This window comes from Pavona decussata, unplaced genomic scaffold (assembly GCF_977016875.1).
Source record: "Pavona decussata unplaced genomic scaffold, jaPavDecu1.1 SCAFFOLD_207, whole genome shotgun sequence".
Lineage (NCBI taxonomy): Eukaryota > Metazoa > Cnidaria > Anthozoa > Scleractinia > Agariciidae > Pavona > Pavona decussata.
The window spans coordinates 573,578-593,441 of NW_028145612.1; the positions used below are offsets into that span (position 1 = coordinate 573,578).

Here is a 19,864-nt window from a genome sequence, read left to right on the forward strand (position 1 = left end):
GGCCGGGGGGGGGGGGGGGGGGTGCGGGGGTTTATATTGACTGGTGCATAAATGCTCCCTTTTTACGTGACTTAAAACAGAATTTGCCTAAAATATTACGAGTGAAGTCCACCGCAAGAAAAAAAAACTGAAAAAATCGCACACCGGGGTAAATGTAAACTTCAGCCGTTTCTCAACTTGCTACATGGATGAAACGCGTCCGTTGTTTTACCTCTGAATACATTTATGAATAGAAAGTAGAAACAAAAAAACTTCTCTATGCCCATCTGTAAAAAGTTGTTTTGTTAATGAAAGCGGCAACAAGCACGTGGAGTTTGAAGAAACTCGAAAACACTGAAATAATGGACTACAAATGGTCTGAACATTACAGGGTGTGTTATTTTTATCAAGGACAGTAAGGCGTGGGAGAGGACGTTGGGTCTTGTCGCTTTTGTCTGCTTTACTATTTTCATTGATATTGCGCCGAAATGGCCTCGTGCGCTGCATAAATTAGCACACTTTTCTTATGAAGACCTTCGTAGTACCAATAGGTATTGAGCATAGTATTTATCCACCCTCCACACTTGTAATCGTTCTTTTACGCGTTCATGCCTCGAGAGCTCTGTTCAGAGTTTCCCTTTTGCCCCACCCACCTCCCCTCAGCGACGGAAACTCCATCCTGCTGCACTCCTTTCGCCCATGTCTTAGTACCTCTGTGTGTTCCATAGAGGTGCGGTATAACAATGAAAATTCGTCTACTATTTCACTATCTATAGCTGTATGCAAAGAAGCACATCGTAAGAAAGTTTCTGTTTTCTGAGTTGTAGACTTCTGTGTTGAGCTATGTTCAGAGCTGATGGTTTAGAAACCAGTAATTGTAATGTCGCCAGGGCTGTCTATACCATTGCTACGTCAGCCTTCCTTTTCATGGCATCCAACTGTTCCTGAGTTAATTTCGTGCGGCAAACATCGCTACTGAAGTTCGAAAGATTTCGCCCCATCGATCATCAGACACTAAAGCTGCTAAAGCGGCGGTGGATACGTAACTCTCATGCGCTGAGAACAGTGCATAAATTAATTTTAATCGTTGCTTATTGTGAATAAATCGTGACAAGTCATGCATGCTGTTTTAACTATAAAAACAACGATAGTGTCGGGAACGAAGATCAAAGACCCTTCTAGAAAACGAAGACCCTATTCGAAAAAGAAGATCGCTGATTTTCTATAATCAATCTATCTGTTGATTGAACAATCTCACGGCTCACCGTTGAAGCGATGGCGAAAACAGCTTTATAAAGTTCTCAAAATATCGTACAGTATGTTGCCCAGTTTTCGGCCAGAAAAACTTGCCTCTTTTTTTTTTCGTCGGACTTTTTAGTTGTAACTGAATCATTCTGTAAGAAAAGCTTAAAACCCAGCTACAAATTGATGGGCTTAGTAGGATTTAAGTTAAACTGAGTCAAAATACTGCCAAGGACGACGAGTTTCATTGAAGCGAGTAAAAATTTGCGCAAAAACTTCGCTGTGGCTATATGCCCGGCAGCCGCACACGGTCTCAAACAGACTAAAAGCCGGGCAGTCAGGAACTGTCTTTGAATTTCCACAGAAAGTCACAATAAAGCACTTTTGAGAGTATTCGATGTTTGCTTGAAAATATGAAGCGATTCTAAATATTATTTTGGTTTTGTAGGACGAATTTTCCGAGCGCTAGCATCCTATAAACTGGTAAGGTCTTAGACATATTGTAGTCGGACGGCCGGGCACTATCTCCAAGGAATGCCAGTTTTTGTAAATTTGGGTGGTCTTTCAGAGTAGCTTATGTCAAAACTGTAGTCAGTGTGCCCCCTCTCCTCCCCCCGACACCTAGTGGTAGGAAAAGGTTAATGAAAACAATCAGTGTAACAATCAATCAATCAATCAATCAATCAATCAATCAATCAATCAATCAATCAATCAATCAATCAATCAATCAATCAATCAATCAATCAATCAATCAATCAATCAATCAATCAATCAATCAATCAATCAATCAATCAAATCAATCAATCAATCAATCAATCAATCAACTTTATTTACCCTCGAATTTACAGTGAAGCACTGAAGTGCTAATATCTTCGAGTCAACTACATTAATAAATAATTATAATAAAAAGTTAATTCTATATAACAAATAAGATAACTAACTACCTAGACAACTAACTTGCAAATTTTCATGATGTAGAAAGGTTTGCAGTTCCTGCCCTTTTAAGTAAATCATTGTTCCCAGTAGATATCAGTCGTCAAAAAGAAGTAAAATCAGAAATAGTGCGGTAATGGTCAGGAAGAGAATTCCAAGATGTTGCTGCCAAGTAACTAAAGGAATTGATACCATAAGAAGTGGTCAGTGGTTTGGGCAAACGGAGTATATTATGTCCTCTTAAAAAATAAGTGCTAGAGCGTAAATGAAACGTATCTTTTAAATATCTTGGATAATCAGAAAAATGAAGACATTTAAAAATAGTAAGAATCATGTTTTGTAAACGCTTGTCCTTAAGGTTTGCAGTTCCTGCCTTTTTAAGTAAATTATTGTACTCAGAGTTAAAATCCTTGAAAATAAATTTAAGAATACGTTTGTTAAAAAGGTCCAGTTTATCAGAATCTTGTCTACTAGAGAAATGCCACACCATAGAACAATAATAAAAGTGAGGAAGTATAAATGCCTTATAAAGACGGAGCATGGTCTCAGTAGACATCAGTTTGCCAAACCTTGTCATAACGCTAAACTGATTGTTTACCTTTTTGCATGTAGAGGACACATGCTGCTTAAATGTAAGGTCTTTATCAATTGCAATGCCGAAAAGTTCCACTGAGTCATTTACTGGGAAATTAAACTGATGGTCAGTTTTTCCTAGTATCATCCCTTGGTGTTTGCTGGGATTTGCTATCATTCCATCGATCTCGTACCAGGCATTTGCTGAGCTCACCTCACGCGAGATACGCGTTTCCAAGGATACCGGATCCGTATCGGCGGTGTAGAGTTGACCATCATCTGCATACATATTCATGATTTCTGGTGTAGCTCTTCTCGTGGCAGATTTTTTGAAGCATTTCATAAACTGCCTCGATTTAACTTACTGATTTTCTATAGTTAATTGTCTTGTCTTGTCTATAAAAATGCAACATTAACACCAAGAAGGAACAAGTGTAGCTGTCCTAAGGACTGTCCCTCCTCGCCTCAGCATTAAAGTACCCAAGGCTAAAGATCTTCCAGACAAATCTAAACTTTGGAGTACTGTCCAGCTGCCAGTGGACATTCTGTTGTTGACCGTGGAGGAATGTGAGTTTCTGGCATGCTATGCTTACATGAGAAATTCCTTTAAAAGTTATCACAAAGACCTTGGTTTTGTGTTCATTGGAACCATTGGGGAAGATGAAAATGAGCCATTGCAGATTGCTCTGATGAAGTGTTTTGAAGGTTCTTCTGATCCAGGTGGCTCTCAAAATGTTGTCAAAAATGCAGTGGTTCAGTTGAGACCCAAGGTTGTTTATTCTGTTGGCTGCTGCATCGGTCTGAAGCAGGAAAAAACCCAGATAGGAGATGTGGTGATATCTTCTAAGCTTACGACCGAATCCTTTAGAGCCCCAGTGGGCAGAGATATTGCCAACCTTGTTAGAGGTGCAGCTTATGGCTGGAAGCCACCATTAGAAATTCCGGAAGCTCGAGAAATACATGTACACTGTGGTGGTGAGATTTTGAGTGGAGTGGATCAGGATACAGCTAAACAACACCAGGAGTTATACCCCAGTGCATATGCTGTTGAAATGGAGGGAAAAGGTGAAAAAATACTTTTCATAATAATAATAATTTTTATAATAATTTTCCTGTTATATAAATTATGTCTAAAAAAAAGGCTAATATTTGTCATCCCCAGTTTAGCTGCAATTAAGAGCAGGATAAATTACATACACAAGTCATATACACTAATTATACACTAGGAACATGCAGTCAACAAAAACAGTAACTAGTGTCTGAAGTATGCAGTTATTTAGTTTTAAGTGGCAGAAGCCATGTGATGCATTGAAAAGGCAATAGAAGGCAACAAGCTACACAGACACTCCCTGGTTGGGTCTGTTGAAGTTCCCATGTTCTGGTTAATGTTTTCACTCATAATTTACTGACAATGCATATTATGTAGGGTTATAACGTAGCAACGTAGCTTCTGATTATTTCTATGCTTTGTCTTAGGCATATTTGTGGCTTCCCATGACCTGAAAATTGAATGGGTGGTTGTTAAAGGTGTTTCTGATCTTGCTGACGGTAACAGAATTTTTAATGAGCCATGGAAGCAGTTTGCTTGTGTGATGGCAGCTTCTGTTGTATCGCATATGCTGAGTGACTCAATTGTTTTTAGACAATGGCCTTACTACCCAGGTATGTGATACAGCTTGTGTAGCAAATTTTCTTACGTTATTAACCAGGCTGCCCGCAGCAAGTGGTTAAATCTTTTGTTGAATGCTCATCTCTGTTGGTTGCAACCTGGTAGGGATTTGTTTGTCGTAAGCTGTCGAGAAGGGTTGGGGGAGGGGGGTGTGGGGGGTCGGTCAGGGTGTCTTAGAAAGGTGTGAGCTTGGTTCTCCTTTAAACTTTTTGTTGGGAGTTCAGTGACGAAAGACGAAGGACTTTAAGCAATGAACCATTGTTTCAGTCAACGCACTGTTAAGCAATACTGGTCACACTCCTTCGATTACCTGAACTAGTTTTAACACCAAATTGTCTAGTGAGCATGGGCGCTACAAATATGTCAACGGCGTAGCGATGGGCAGCAAAATGAGACCAAGCAACACTAATCTTCTCAAAGGCTACATAGAAAATCAGTACATGTACGGTGGAACCACACAGCTTTTTCAAACTGCAATTTTAAGGCCGCGACATCGAAGATTGTATTGGGGCACCTTCATACAGCAAAAATTAAAAGAACTTGATCAATTTAATACTTCTATAAATTTCTTTCACCGACTTAAAAATAATACGCCTGGGAAATTTCTGAAACCTCAGAAATTTGTAGTGCACCACCAGTGTGCACTACAAACCAACAGACTCGCACAGTTATAATTTCTCACCTGTTGCATATTGAAAAACTTCAGCGTGTTCCGTATTCTCAATTTCTCAGGCTGTGACGTTTACGCAGTGATGATCATGATTTTTCTAACAAATTATAAGAAATGCGCCAATTCTTCAAAACAGTTGCTATCCCGTGAATGCTCATTCTTGACCTTGCAATCTTAAACAATTGTATGGGGTTACAAACTACCCGCGATTTTTAATCACTTGTTGTCACGTGACTAAATACACATAAGTCACGTGACAACACTGAAGACAGTATTTGCTGAAGTTTTAAATGCACGCGCATACATCATGGTAACACAGAAAGCCACAAAAGTTCAGGGCAAAAATTCATCTGCAAATGGGCACTCTCAATCTCCACGGAATCAATCAATACTTTTCATTCAATTAATTTATTCATGTTTTCCACATTACCGTGTTCGTAACTGAATAGCGTAGCCTCATTGCCAACTATATAAACCACATACCACCCACAGTTCCTCGATTCGCTCTTACGAAGAACTAGCGCTTGAAAAGTCAGCTCTCTTTAGGTGGCTAAATTACCTTAAGTTATCAACTCCGTTGATAAATCCAAATATTGCTTTCCATTCCCCCATCGACGCCGGCAGCACCACAGGTTCTTTACAAACTTATTAACCCCCATTATCTATATCTTGAAGCTAACCTAACATAATGTAGGAGATGACCTGTGACGAGACGAAGTTATTGTTTTCATTGCTAAATGCTACCAGTTCTGATGGCTACTGTAGTTGCTCTATGTTGAATTTGGGATCTGATTGCTTTTACAGACCCCTCCTGTGGTAGTGAGAAGATACCAGCAATGGGGAACCCTGCCGGACAGCAGTCAGCTACAGTCACCAAAGATACAGTTTTTACACCCCTCACAGAGAAGCAACCTTGTCTTGACGAAGAAAAGAATGCTTCTAGGACAGATTGGGAAGATGAACCATCATCCCGACAATCTGACAGAAAAAGAAGCGGTTCCGGTTCCACTCCTGACTCAGGTCAGGGGCGCCAAACAACAGTTTTCTCTCAGATCCTTTGAAAAGTATTTTAGGCTGTCTGGAGTGCCGTTAAAGCTCTGTAGGTTCATTTCAGGCTGCACTATAATATTTTTATCTGTTCGGTCATTCTAGGGGAACTTAAGTCTTTTCGAAATTACTAGGGCATTTTTGTCTATTTCCCGAAAGCCTTAGGTCTTATTTCCTTGCCGAAAACCTTAGCTGACCTTTTTGCGGTATCCGAAACGACATTTTTATATCAATCCGAAAACACTAAGCCTTAATTTTCCCATATCACGAACGTTCGAGAATTGTAGGGGATTAAGAACCTTCCGAAAAGATAATTTACCGAAACGATCCGTTGGGTGCCCCTGTCAGGTACAGATCCTTATTTCGGTCATAAAGTATGTTAATTTTTGTCATTCCTTATTATCAAAGGAAGCCTCAAACGTTATACACAAAAGTTAACACTTATAACATCGTAAGGCGGGGAAGGGTGGAGTTGGTGGCGTTAACCATATACATTGCATCCATAACTCGATATACGCGCACTAAGCACGAAACAATTCTTAAAGATTTCAGGGATGCTTTACTTGTACCATTGTGCAGAAAAATTACCTGAGGAAAAAGCTGAACAGGGCTTGTTTCAAAGGAACGGTTAAAAAAGCTTATTTGCGCAAGACCGGTTTCGGAAACCTTAAAGCTTTGTTTATGGACAACTCTTAGAGGCGAACTAGTATGAATGCAAGATCTAACCGCTTTTATAGCGTGTTACTGTTAGAAGATGTCCAATGACTGGAGCTTGGTGAATCAAACTTTACCTTCTAAGTTACCATTTTTGATTTTCAGGTAGTAAGGTTTTGAAACTTAAAACCAAGGCACGGATTCTAGATGTTGCGAAACAGGAAAAATTCAAAGAGTATCTCAAACAGCAAATAGACCTGTATATGGAAAACAACGCAGTTCATCCAAGTGATCAGCCACAAGAAGGAGTTGGTCGCCTTATTAAGCATATAGAGGAGGTTTACAATTCACTTGTAACGGCATTCGGACTTGGCTGTTTGGAACTTACTGTTCAATGTCCTACTCTGGAAAGCCTTGGGAGACTGTGGAAAGACTATTGTTCTGGTCATCTCAATGAAGTAGCTGAGCGGTTCCTCGTCACCAGTGAACTAAAAAGGAAATTGAACATGGAAACAGTGAGATTAAACACAACGATGTCAGAGGAAAACTATTTGATGTGCAGGAAGGCAACCATGGGAAACTCAGGTAAGTTTCTGAAAATTAGTTAATCTTTCTTTTAAAGCAATATAAGGACTCAATTGTTTGCTCTCCTAAAACTCAAACATTTACCAACACTATCGTCTACTGGATAACTTGTAAATGTTTTCAGGGTTTTTTCCCTCTTTTTGGCGGAAGGCAAATGAAAAATTATTAAAATTAGGAAATGAGATGTTAAGCTGTTGTATCAAGGGAACTGAGGGTCATACAAGTCCGCATGTTGGTACAATTCGGACAATACACGGTGTAAAAAGCTTTGACATTTTTCTTTGTTTTCTACGATTTGTAGCCTCGCACACTTTTGTTCTAATGCAGTTTATGCTTTCTCTTTCCTTTGTTTTATGTCAGTGGTGAGTTTGGTAGGTTTTTACAACGAGGATGAAGGCTGAAAATTTGGTTAACTATTGAGAGTTATTTAAATAGGCCAAAGTGTTTTCAAATTCAGACAATAACTATGGTGCCCAATCTACATTTCGTTAGCTTGCTCAAATTGACCATCCTTTTAAACTCGTGAATGCGAGCATGTGCAATGAACAAGTCATCGTTACGCGGGAAAATTGTCACTCGCTCGATCGTTCAGTCGTAAACTTTATATTAATTTAATTGGAGTTTAATCAAAATCATAAATTATTCATAAGTCTATGTGTAGCGCATGTATTCACCATCAGCCGCCATTACGGGACAAAAAATAAGGACGCAATAAATTCCGTTCGGGGTCCAGTGTGAGCGATAAGATCGATTCACCAGAACAAATGTAAACACTGAACATTTACTAATGCATAAAGACAATCATCGCAGCACTTGACGTATTTCTTTATTTACGTTCACTTGATTTGTTCAGACACTCCTGTTCCCCCACCCCACCCATGCACAGAAGGGTGTTTTCCCGCATAATCAGCAGAAATAGCTAAGAAGTAACTTGTGGAATCAAATTCAGTCGATGACGTGGTCAAAGAAAATTTGACTTTCATAGCCTAGCCCTGTTCTCAAAACGCTCCGCGGTAAGCTGAACCAAAGTAAGTGCTAACTTTTAATTTTTTTTGTAACTCCTCGATGTAAGAATCTCAAACGCGAACATTACGAAAACGCTTTAAAACGAGAAATAAAATCCTTGGCTAACATTATTTTAATATCGGATATATGTTAATCGGCTTTGGAATAACCAGATCCCAAAGTTTGGCCAGTCTTAATTTTTTCCAGCAAACAGGTCAGAGCTTGCTCAAAGGTATCGCTATCCCATCCGTGAGATTTCATTTCAAACCACGTGACCAAGCTATGGTCACGGCAGAACTGTTTCAGAGCTGCCTCGCTTTCGATCATCTTTCCTTTTCCCATCCATTCCAAATTGCTGGAATTAAAAGCCACGAGAACGCACGGGACTCGTGATTTGGCAAACTCGGCAACTGACTTTCTCCATTTTACTGCCTCGATTAATGTCGAAGGATGTTCCGGGGCCCAGAAGATGAGAGCGCCATGACAAGATTTGAAACTGAATCCCGCATAACCCTCGGGATCGGGACCAATCACTGATAACTCATTCACGTCGCTTTTAGGTGATTTTATCTTTTTCAAATGGATATCCATGTACACAGTCGGCGAAGTTGACCCTTTAGGAGGCGTCCGGCGAAAATGATCTTTGATAAATAGACTATCCTTTCCTGTTATAGTCCCCACGCACAAAGTTGCGATAAGATTGTTCTCCTTATCATTTTGGCTCATGCCCTCCTCGTGCTGTTCCTCTGGAGCGATGTTTGTTTTGAAAGTTTCCATCTGTACATCCTTCCCCAGATTCATCAAAACGGTTTTGTTAACTTCCTCTGGAATTTCATAATTGCAACCAACAGTAGTGAACAAATCTGTTTTGTGAATAGTGTCTGAATCTTCCATCTCTTTGAATCAATTAGGCAAAGGGCATAAATCTCACTTCCGGGACAGAGCTTTCACTTTCCTTTGCTCTTTTTCTTTGACAGAATGTCCATGTTCTTTGAAAACGCAAATTGCGAGAAAATTGTCGATTTGAACTGGATAGTAAATTGCAGGACTCGTTTAGTATCCCATCGACTGGTCTCGAAGTTTTGGGGGATGATCCTCAGTCAAGCACGTGACACGTGGATAGCCGTTATCCAAAATCACGCTGGGTTGTCATGAGCTAATACACAGTGCATGACATGGCATGTATGACCTTGGTTCACAACCGAACACGTTCATTGATACTCCAGTTCTAGAACTGTTTTTGTTCGGAATACGACTAAATTTTGCCTCCTTTTAAAGGGGCTCTAAGTGAAATTTTATCGTATTGATTGTCCTGAACTTGTCGGTCCGGCTGGCCAGTCAGTGTAAATCGAATGCGTCATTTTGAAGGGATGGTGCTGCAAAATCTTGAAAAATAATCACTCCGAAAATGTTACACGCTATTTGAAAGAAATTCGAAGGACTAGGATAAAACGTATCCTTCAAATCGGTCACGGCATTCCGTTTATGAAACTGAAAGCCGTCTGGCCAGCCAGTTCTGACAAATGGAAAGCGCCCTATGTTAGAGTTGGCCCTTTACTTTTCTGATTATGCTAACTACTCTGTTTTACGGCTTCAAGATACAAACATTGGAAAAACAAGACCAGTGTTTACTGACATAACTCCGAAACTTAGTGACTCTGATTTGTGAGAAAACGTTACATGGTAAATACTGTAAATACGATCTCTTAGCATTTGGGACGACGTGATCCGTTTCCAACGTCTTACATGATTGGTGGAAAAAACAAAACAAAAGAACGATCAACAAAATAATGCTCCCAGCCCTATAAAGCAATGCAGCTTTAGGTTATCAGGGTCCAGAGAATTAAGAGCTTTTGAAAGGTGCCGGTCTACTGTAGCATTCATTAGGTTGGAAAGAGTAGGGATGTCGTAGTGAGAGCACTCGCCTCCCATCAATTCCGGGATTAATACGGCCCGGGTTTGATTCCCGGACCTTAAATTTGACACTTAAATGAAGTGATTTATTTATTGATTTTGTGTCTGAAAGCTGCAACAATCACGTGGAGTTGAGAAAACTGAAAGAATAGACTACAAGTGGTCTTTAATAGGATCTGTTATTTTTGTTAAGGATAGTAAGGCGTGGGAAGCGTGTCGGATCTTGTCGAGGGAGGCAATTTTCGCACGCACACGCGTGTTTCGTTCGCCCTCCACACTTGTAATCGTTCTCTTATGCGTTCCTGCCCTGCGAGGTCTGTTCAGAGTTTTCCTTTTGCCCCACCCACCTCCCCTCAGCGACGGAAACTCCATCCTGCTGCACTCTTCCCACGCACAGAAATTATTTTCACCCATACCTTAGTATCTCAGCGTGTGCCATAAAGGCGCAGCATAACAATGAAAATTCTACGTTGTATCGGTCTCTGCTTCTCTTATCATTTGCATTTGTTAAGCCGATTAGATCAACAGTTGATCCAACGCATACCAGCAGGATTATCATCCACTCTTGTTGTTTAGACATTACGCTGTAAAAGTCGTGTCCCAAAGGGTTTTTTTAATTTTTTTTAGTGTTCTTCACACATGGGTGATAACAGTGAAACCATTTCAAAGACTGAAACTAACAGTTTAACATTTTAACAGAGTATATCGCTCTTGATTGGTTCAAACAGAGGTGGCTACTGGACAGAGCTCAACACAGAATGTTTTACAACCCAGAAAACGGAAATCTTACTTAAAATATGCTTCTTTGCATACAGTTACAGACTATATAGTAAAATGGTAGAAGAATGGCCAAATCAGCCTTCTTTCATAAAAAGGAAGAAAGCTGGTAAATTTTTTCGCGAATATTGAGGACTTTTTATTTTATTTATTTTTATTACTTTTATTATTATTATTATAATTATTATTATTATTATTATTATTATTATTATTATTATCTCATTATTTCATTTGCTTTATCTTTTATACTGTCAATCATTTTAGTTTTACGTAGTTTCCGTTATTGCGCAAATACTTGTAATATAATGTTATGTCCAAATGTAAATTCTCATGCTCATTCTTCACCTGAAGAAGGCTGGTTTGGCCAGCCGAACCTTGAAATATAGGACACTTTAAAACGTACAGCTGTATTTCTACGTTGTATCGGTCTCTGCTTCTCTTATCATTTGACTTTACAGAGACTGTGCGAGGACAAAAATGCAAAAACAAAAACGAACTGGCCATACCCTGGCTGCTCCGACGAACGCTTTTTTTTTGGGGGGTGGGGGAGGGGTTGCTTTGTGTTAAGGTTACCTCATTATAGGAAATTACCGCATCATGAAATTAACGCGAATTTTCGTTAACGTTAATTTCCGCGTCATTAATCAAGTGGCGCGTTAATTTCTGCGACCTTAATTTCCTCAACTCGCTTTCTCCCAAATTCTCGATACACTCCAGAAAGGTAAAAAGCATTGTTTTATCAAGATGGAATCTGCTGGTAATATGGACACTAAATGTGAAGAACGCTCAAAGTGGCTTGATTCCTTCGCTTAACCCCTATGGGACAATTCCACGAACATTTTTTTTTTTTGCATTTCGGATTTTTACACTTTATAGTGTTAAAATAATTTTTTTCCTGTTGTCCCAACAAATTCTTTATCTTTGTGTGAGTTGCGTTAATTTCCCTAATTTTGAAATTTTAGCACCTCTATTGGGAAGTATTTTTCCGTTCAATTAGCGTTTATTTATTTCAAAAACTAAAAACCCTCCCTCTCCACTCATAAAATATCTATCAGCCTGGGTACCATTCTTCCTAGTTGTGTACTCGGTTGATTCGTGGAACGCCTGTTGTTTTTGTCAAGGAACTTAAGTTAAAAACCTCAACGTGGGAGCTGTTTGCGGGAAAATTCGGTTAGACGATCGATCATACGGTTGTTAAGCCGAGTAGGTAAGTATGTGTGTTTTCACTTTTGTCAGAAAAGATTCTTTTCAACTATAATTTTGGAAGACACGAATAGATTCGTGTTGGAACCGAGAACAGTCGTTTTCAACGACAGCTGTACGAGGTTACACTCTTTATGACGGAACCTTTTTTGTTGTAGGAATCTTGAGGTTGAGTCGCTGAGATTAACCAATTGATAACTTTAAGGACATACCCCAGGCTCAGAATCAGTTAAGAACGTTTTTATTTTGACCACTGGTTTTTTTAAATAAGCGGTATAAGTAGAGGTAAATCAAACTACATGCATGTTATAGTATTTACAGTCTAATAAAACCCAAATGCCGAGAGTTGGCTGGCACGGTATCTTGTATGCAACACTAGAACAAGCATGTCACAGGTACATGTAACTTGATACCAAATTTCAGTAAATAATGCTCTTTGATAGGCTCCTGGTCTCAAATAAGCATTGGTTTATGAAAGTACCAAAACAAGATAACTTTTCAATTAACTGCCAAAAAATAACAATGTTCAGCCGCAGACCCTAGCTAGTCCATTAAGCTTAATGATTTATTTTTTGTTGACCTCTCTTTTGTGAAAGTGGGTCAAAAGAAACATTGAAACATAATTTAATTGGTTATTTCAGGGAAGCACTGGTAACATCTGCATGTATATGTCTATCCTGTGACTGCCACTTTGTAATGAGCATCTCACTTTAGACTGAAGATGTCATTTTTTGCATCACAAGGCCTTATTGATTTTAGAAGTCACTTTAAAGGGGCCAGGTCATGCGGTAAGCCTGGTGCATTTGGCGCAAGGAAATCTGTCAAGTTGCTATTGTTCTTCACCATAACTGTAATACACATTCGCACACAATTTGTTACATATTCTTTTGTTATTATTTTCTTTTTGTAAATTCGTTAGTTTACTTTAGGCACGTCCACATCAGCCTTTGGCTGAGCCAGATTGTAAACCTTCGTTACCAAATAAGGTGTATGTACAGTATGTATGCAGTTAACATACAAAAGCTATACTTTTTTTAATCTTTACTGAGTGTACAAAATTAGTATAAATACATACCTGTATTTACATGTTTAACATAATTAGTTAAAAGTAGATTGAAGTGTATTTAAAAAAGAGTCTATTAATAAAACTAGCTTCAAATCGTTCCGTATTAACACAGGGTAGTAGGCTTGTTTGGGTTCTCAGACGTTTTGACGATTCTTTTACTCTGGGCGACAAATTACAGGGCTCGAAATAAAATCCAGGGAGTCTCCGGACACGATGATCGGCCCAATTCATTTTAGCTCGGTCACGTACGTTTCTGGCCGGTCAAATTATATAAAATAAATAACTCTTAAAACAGGGGCCCATGAACCAAAACTGGGGTTATATATTTCCAAAAAAGTTAGAGCACTTTAAAGCACTCATTGTCAACAACAAAAGTAAATTACAGCAGCAAAATGAAAATAAGCTTATGTGTATTAATACGTACTGTACACTGTCTGTAAGACATAACCCGCAACACGTTAAATATCGTTATCGTATACATTAAATTTGTAAATAAGTAAATGCACAGTAAATGCCTCCAAATATAATGATTTCTGGCAAACGTTAAAATGTTTGTACATGTACATTGATTCAGGTTCACGGATGTTTATCATTGTATAACCTTTTATGTTTATATTACGCACGCCAAAGATAAACACACAGATAAACTTGTGAAGATTGGAATAACTATTGGTTTTATAAAGTATAGTTCCTTTGCTTTTGTACTTTGATTATATTTATTCTGGGCTGAGGAATTACTTTATATGTAGGGAGAAATGCAAAACTTGAAAATTAACTCATAAAAGTGAATTAGCAAATAAATTATTTTTTACTTTGTGACCGGAAGTGCGTGAACCCCGATGTCTGTTTTCAATGCCGGGATTGTAAACAACGGTTCTTGTTGCATTTCACTCAGGATTTCAGATCAAAGTTCCGCAAATGACAATACACAGCAACTTGCTACAACTGAAACAACTGAACAGCATGGAAATTTTAATTTATTTCATTTTCAAAACGATCAAATGTGACCGGTCAACATGACCTGCAAGACGAAAGGTTGATTGGTCAACTCCCAAATCAGTCTGCACATTGTCCATTGACCGGCCGTTATTTCGAGCCCTGAATTATACAGAGGATGAGTAGGTAGGTGACTAATCTTCTTGGAGATTGACCTGTCTTTTTTTTCAAGCAAATTGTATATATCCATAGCATAAGATATTAAACAGCGTTATATGACATCTGCAAAGGAACTGCTGCACCATAAGTTTATTATGTACATGTGTGGTGTGAACATGGCGTTTGTGATGATGACAGAGGCATTAATTTGATCAAATGTCATCCTTGTTCTTTCAAAACAAAATGATTCCTAGATTGGCAAAATAATCTAACAATAGTCAACACAAACAGAAATCTTATGATTTGACGGTGTTGGTGGAGAACTTAAAAAACAACAGCCCGATTTTTTGTAACATTGTTGGTTTGCAAATAGAGAAGTGCATGTGCGTGACATGATCCTAGCTCCTTTAGATGTATACAACCACATTAAACTTTGCAAATGTCGAAGAGAATGGAGTAGGCAGTGAAATCAGAACCTTTTTTATTTACGTTTTGAGAAATCCTGTGAGCTTGATACACTGATGGTAAATGAAACCTCTCATGGGATGGCCAGCTGATTTAGTGAGCTACATGTACAGTGCACACACTGTATTTATTAGATGCATTTCATAATCGGGTTATTATTGTGGTTTACTTTTGATTTTGGCATGAAACCTACATTTAATGTTTTTACCTCATGAAAAAACTGTCCATAGCTGTGATCAATACAGTTTCCTTTGCTAGTATCATTGATTCTTGCACATTTTGCATACTTTATAATGTTTGTCATGCTATATAATGTAAATGCAGACCCCACGAAGATCATGGAAAAACGATATGTTCCGCCAGGAGCCAGATCTAGAGGAGCAGCAAACTCAAAAAATCATGTTGAAGATTCTCCAAGAAAACTAGATGACATAGTCAGAGATCAAGGAGGTGATGTCTTTACAGTCAAACTAAGATCCAATAACACCTATGGTAAGATTTAAACTGTTTCTTTTCACCCAGTTAGATAAATGGGTAGATAAACAAACTTCTGGGATTAGTCCTGCATTGGACTAGCTAGCATCCCGTCCAGGGGGAGCAGCAATACTTACATGTACAGTGCATGATTCAATTTACACACACTGGGTTAAGCTTCAGCCATCTCGGCTACTTTGTCTCATAGTGTGACTTTACCTAAATTGATTCTGATGAATTTATTTGAGCACATTATTGTATGAATTACAATAATATTATTAAGTGGTGCATTGGTGCAGAGAGCAGTGTGTCTCCCACTACACTGTATAATTTGGGGCTTTGGTTAAATTTCTGGACTTGATGTCACTCTTATTTTGAGCCGAGTTTGTCATTGGTTCTCTTCTCAGTGATACATGAGGTTTTTCTCTGTTAATTTACTCAAGTCTTGTCCTCCTCAACCAGCAACACATTTTCTAATTCCAATTACAGTCAACTCCCTTTATAATGCGGACACCCTCGGGACCGCAAGAATAGTGTTCTTAATAGCCAGATCAGTCTGTATAGTGGAATATATTTCAGTCAAACATCTGTAATTTCATCATCGCAGTGCCACAATGGCCTTAAAGTGCTTAACAAACTGTGCCCCTGTATACCTGTCATCTAAGTTCATCAAATGTGCAGAGATCAGTGGCTGTAATACCAGGAGCTCTCAAGAACTGAGCATATCCCTTTTCAAAACTGCAACAGGCCAGAGAACCTCTTATTATAGAACTGTAAATATATGGAACTCCCTAGACTGCTTCCTTAAACTTTCTGAATCCGTATCCGTTTTTAAATACCGTGTTAAATGTAAACTCAGCAAAGAACTCTATAATTCTTAAGTACATAATTAATGCCTTACTATATATCCAACAGTAGTTTTTGAAAATAGTTTTTATATCTTTTCGATTCTGTTTTTATTACATGGTACATTGTATCATTTTAGATTAGTTCATTGTCTTTGAAAAGCCTCTCAGAGAAAGTCAATAAAGTGCACTGTATGTTATGTTATGTTATGTTAATTTATTTTTGCTGGGGATTTAGCTGCTGTCCATATTATAGGGGTGTCCAGAAGGCAAGAGTTGACTGTAGATCTGGTTAATGTCACAGATACTTATTTAGAACCCTGTGTGATATATCCCATTGACACTTGGACCATGCATTATGCATTATGGATTTAATAATGGCCTCTTAGATTGGTGGTTTCCTAATACAACCTGTGAACTATTAAAATGAGCAATTATATTTGATGTAAAAATTTATAAGATGAAGAAAGCAGTTTCCATTTGCCATACAGCTACTTTATTGTTTGTTTGTTTGTTTTTGTCGTCCAACAGGCTTGGGTTTGGGAAAGCTGGTTAATGTGTAACATTACATGTAAACTGGGATTGAAAAGTTTACCCGAGTGATGTTTGAATACTCTCATATAGTAACAGCAAAGTATATTGTTACAGGACAAGTTAAATTTACAGGAATCAGTATCATTGAGCTATAAGCCAAGGTTACATGTAAAATATAGCTACATGTATAGCTTAATAATTCTGTTCCAGGATTGTTAGTGAAGACTGATGCTTTAAATCTGCTCTTAGGTGATCTTCCATTCAAGAAGCTGGCAGAAACAGAAAACAGTGACCCAGACATTCAACAGTTTGAATTTCCATTTGGGGACAAATGCCTTAGGAAGCTAATGCTGGTAAGCTGAGAAAAGATTTTTAGAAGGAAACTTGTTTTGTTTGGTTCTGTGAAATACTCCTTGCTCATTGTTGAATATCGGATGGTAATAATTAGTTTATGATCATTTTTGATACATTCTGCCCACTGTTTAAGTTTACCCTGTGTTGACTAGGCTTTTTGTTTAGGAGGGGGTGGGGGTGGGGGTGAGAAAAACAAATGTGACACTGCTTATGCAATGTTTTCTTTGTTTTATGTGCCTGGATAAAAACAAAATCACAACGAAGAGTCTGTAGTTTAGAAAACGTTCTGTAAGATCCTTATTTTAGAGAAAATCATGTCACAAGGAATCCAACCTTACTGCATGTTTTTCTGAGCTTCACGGGTCTGGTTAGATCTCAGTGGATACCAGTGCATGTGCAGTTGACTGAGAGTGAGTGTTTTTGTGACTTTCTAGAAAATGCACCAATTTTTTCAAGAACCACTCATTAGAATTTCATGAAATTTGGTAGAAGAATACTTCAGAAAACAGTAAATTGGTCTGTTGCAAAAAAAATCTAAATTCTAACAAAATGACATTTCAAGTAATTAGGAGTTTAATGCGAAAGCACTATTTAGCAAGGAAATTACCGAAAATCTCTCTGTTAAAATCTGTTGGACCAATTATTGTAACACAGGAGAATATATATTGTGGAGTTTCTTAGTCAGAACAATCATTAAGGAAATCTAATGACTGAATTTTCTGATAATAATAATAATAATAATAATAATAATAATAATAATAATAGTAATAATAATAATAATAATAATAATACAATGAATAAACAATATTCAATTTTTAATGCCTGTTCATAAGAAGTCATGTTGCCATGGAAATTGGAAGTGAGCTTGGATTAATTAATGTTCAAAATGACAGCACTGTTTGAACTTGCTCTTTGCCAATTTTCAGTGCTTAGATACAAGTAAATGCAAATGAAACATAGGTGTCACTAACAGAACTAAACTGTGTTCAGCTGCTTAAAATATGCATGCCAGATCTCAAAACATGAAAATTGCTGTTCAGTAAGAAGGTTATTTCTGTTCATGTAAAACATGAGCATTCCATTTTCTGAAAAAAATGCCCGTCAAAAGTTGGTTGCCATGGTAACATCAATATCAAACAAAGGAACATGCTGGGTATAATACATTGTGACTATTTGGAAAAATCTACCAAATCTCTCCAGTGTCCCAGTCCTCGCTCTTATAGTTGTATTCTCTTTTACAGTGGTTTCGAGAAATAGGCTGGAAGGACCAGGATGCTGTACTACAGTTTCCTAAAGAACTTACAAAAGAAAATAGAAAACTAGTCCATGAGATTGCACAAAGCTTTGGCCTGGGAACCTCTAGCTCAGGGTTTAAAGATACGGTAAGAGTGTACATGAGTTTCCCGAGCTGGATATTTGGTTTTGTCAACTGAGTTGATAAGTTAATTTGGCCATGATGTAAAGAGATTTGAGCACTGATGTTTTTGAGTGTTAGCCCTTTTTCTAAGTGAATCAGCTGGGTTCAGAAAAGGTACAAATTGTAACGCTTGAAATGTCAGCTCTCAAATCTCTTAATGGTGGCCCAATTATATTTATTTAGTTTGTTTTAATCCAGTTAATAAAATCAAGAATTGGTCTCTAATCCTCCACTGATGCAGCAACAACATCCCTGAAAACTTAAGTAACTTGAAGCAATTCTTTTTAGCCAGGACTTGGATAGCAGGATATTGTATTTGTACATATGTACATACATTGTATGCTGACAGGTTGCATTCTTGAGCTCAAATACATGTACATGTAAGTCAACAAAAATTTCCACCATTTGGCCACCCATCTTCAGTTGGTATTTGTCAGTTATGGTTTTCTTTGGTGATGGAACACTTAAAAGGAGCTCAGATATGCCATTTTTTTGCATTTCAAGGTCTTTTGTTCTTTCAAGAAATGTAGCCTCAAGATTTTTTAAATTTCTTTTTTATTCTTCATTTGGAGTTAAAAACCAATAATAATGGTTATGGCCAAGTTTTCATTTTTTATCCAAAACAAAGAAAAACTAGCAGAAAAAACCTCAAAGAAATGTTCCTTAAAGGAATTGAAGGCCACATAAATTAAGAAATCAGGTAAATTTTAGTGAGAACAACAATAAGCAAGCTAAAATGCACTAATAATTTAAAATTAGTCAGTTTAAATACGCAGATACTCATTGCAAGTCAGGGTACACATACAAGAGGGCATTTGTAAAGCCGACTTTCAAATTGACTTGCAACTTAAAGACTAAAAGGAGCTATTTTTGTCTCTCTGACTCTTCCTGTATTTTTGGTCACACTTGGTCAAAACGTCTAGTGTGAGGTTATACATAGTCATCTTTTTGTGACTTGCTCCCTAACTATGATCATGTTACAACTATTGTGGTAGTCATTCCATGGCTTCTTTGACATACCAAGCATGCGTAACTAGTACTGAGTTTAGCAAATCATTCCACTGAAAACCAGGTAAAACAGCTCACATCATAAGTTTGTATTTAACATAACACTGGTGATTGCTAAACTTCAAATAAAAGCTCTCCACAAATTCATGCATTCCATACATGGATGAGTAAAGCAATGGATGCTCCTAAAGCTTATGCAGTGGAAGTCTTAACATACACTCCCAAATTTCAAATATTAGCCTCTCTGAAAATTTGTCTTCACCCCCCATCCGCTATCAGTTAATTGGGGGCGGGGTACAATGGATGCCTTCCATCTGATATGGATTTCTAAACTTGGGATTACTTCTGATTTCAT

General features: G+C 37.9%; 2 protein-coding genes across 2 annotated transcripts in view; one reads left to right on the forward strand and one right to left on the reverse strand.

Annotated features, from left to right (window-relative positions):
- The window catches only part of LOC146460739 (uncharacterized), a 21,837-nt gene extending 12,036 nt beyond the window's left edge, over positions 1 to 9,801 (reverse strand). Inside the window, exon 1 of the mRNA XM_085087820.1 lies at positions 8,412 to 9,801. Within this exon, the coding sequence (XP_084943946.1) occupies positions 8,508 to 9,251 (744 nt within the window). The 5' untranslated portion in view covers positions 9,252 to 9,801 and the 3' untranslated portion in view covers positions 8,412 to 8,507. The remainder of the gene's footprint in view (positions 1 to 8,411) is intronic.
- LOC146460740 (uncharacterized) overlaps positions 1 to 19,864 on the forward strand; it is a 23,725-nt gene that overhangs the window by 2,314 nt on the left and 1,547 nt on the right. Inside the window, 7 exon segments of the mRNA XM_085087629.1 lie at positions 3,151 to 3,792; positions 4,204 to 4,389; positions 5,871 to 6,086; positions 6,933 to 7,352; positions 15,202 to 15,369; positions 16,980 to 17,083; positions 18,326 to 18,466. Coding sequence (XP_084943755.1) covers positions 3,151 to 3,792; positions 4,204 to 4,389; positions 5,871 to 6,086; positions 6,933 to 7,352; positions 15,202 to 15,369; positions 16,980 to 17,083; positions 18,326 to 18,466 — 1,877 coding nt within the window.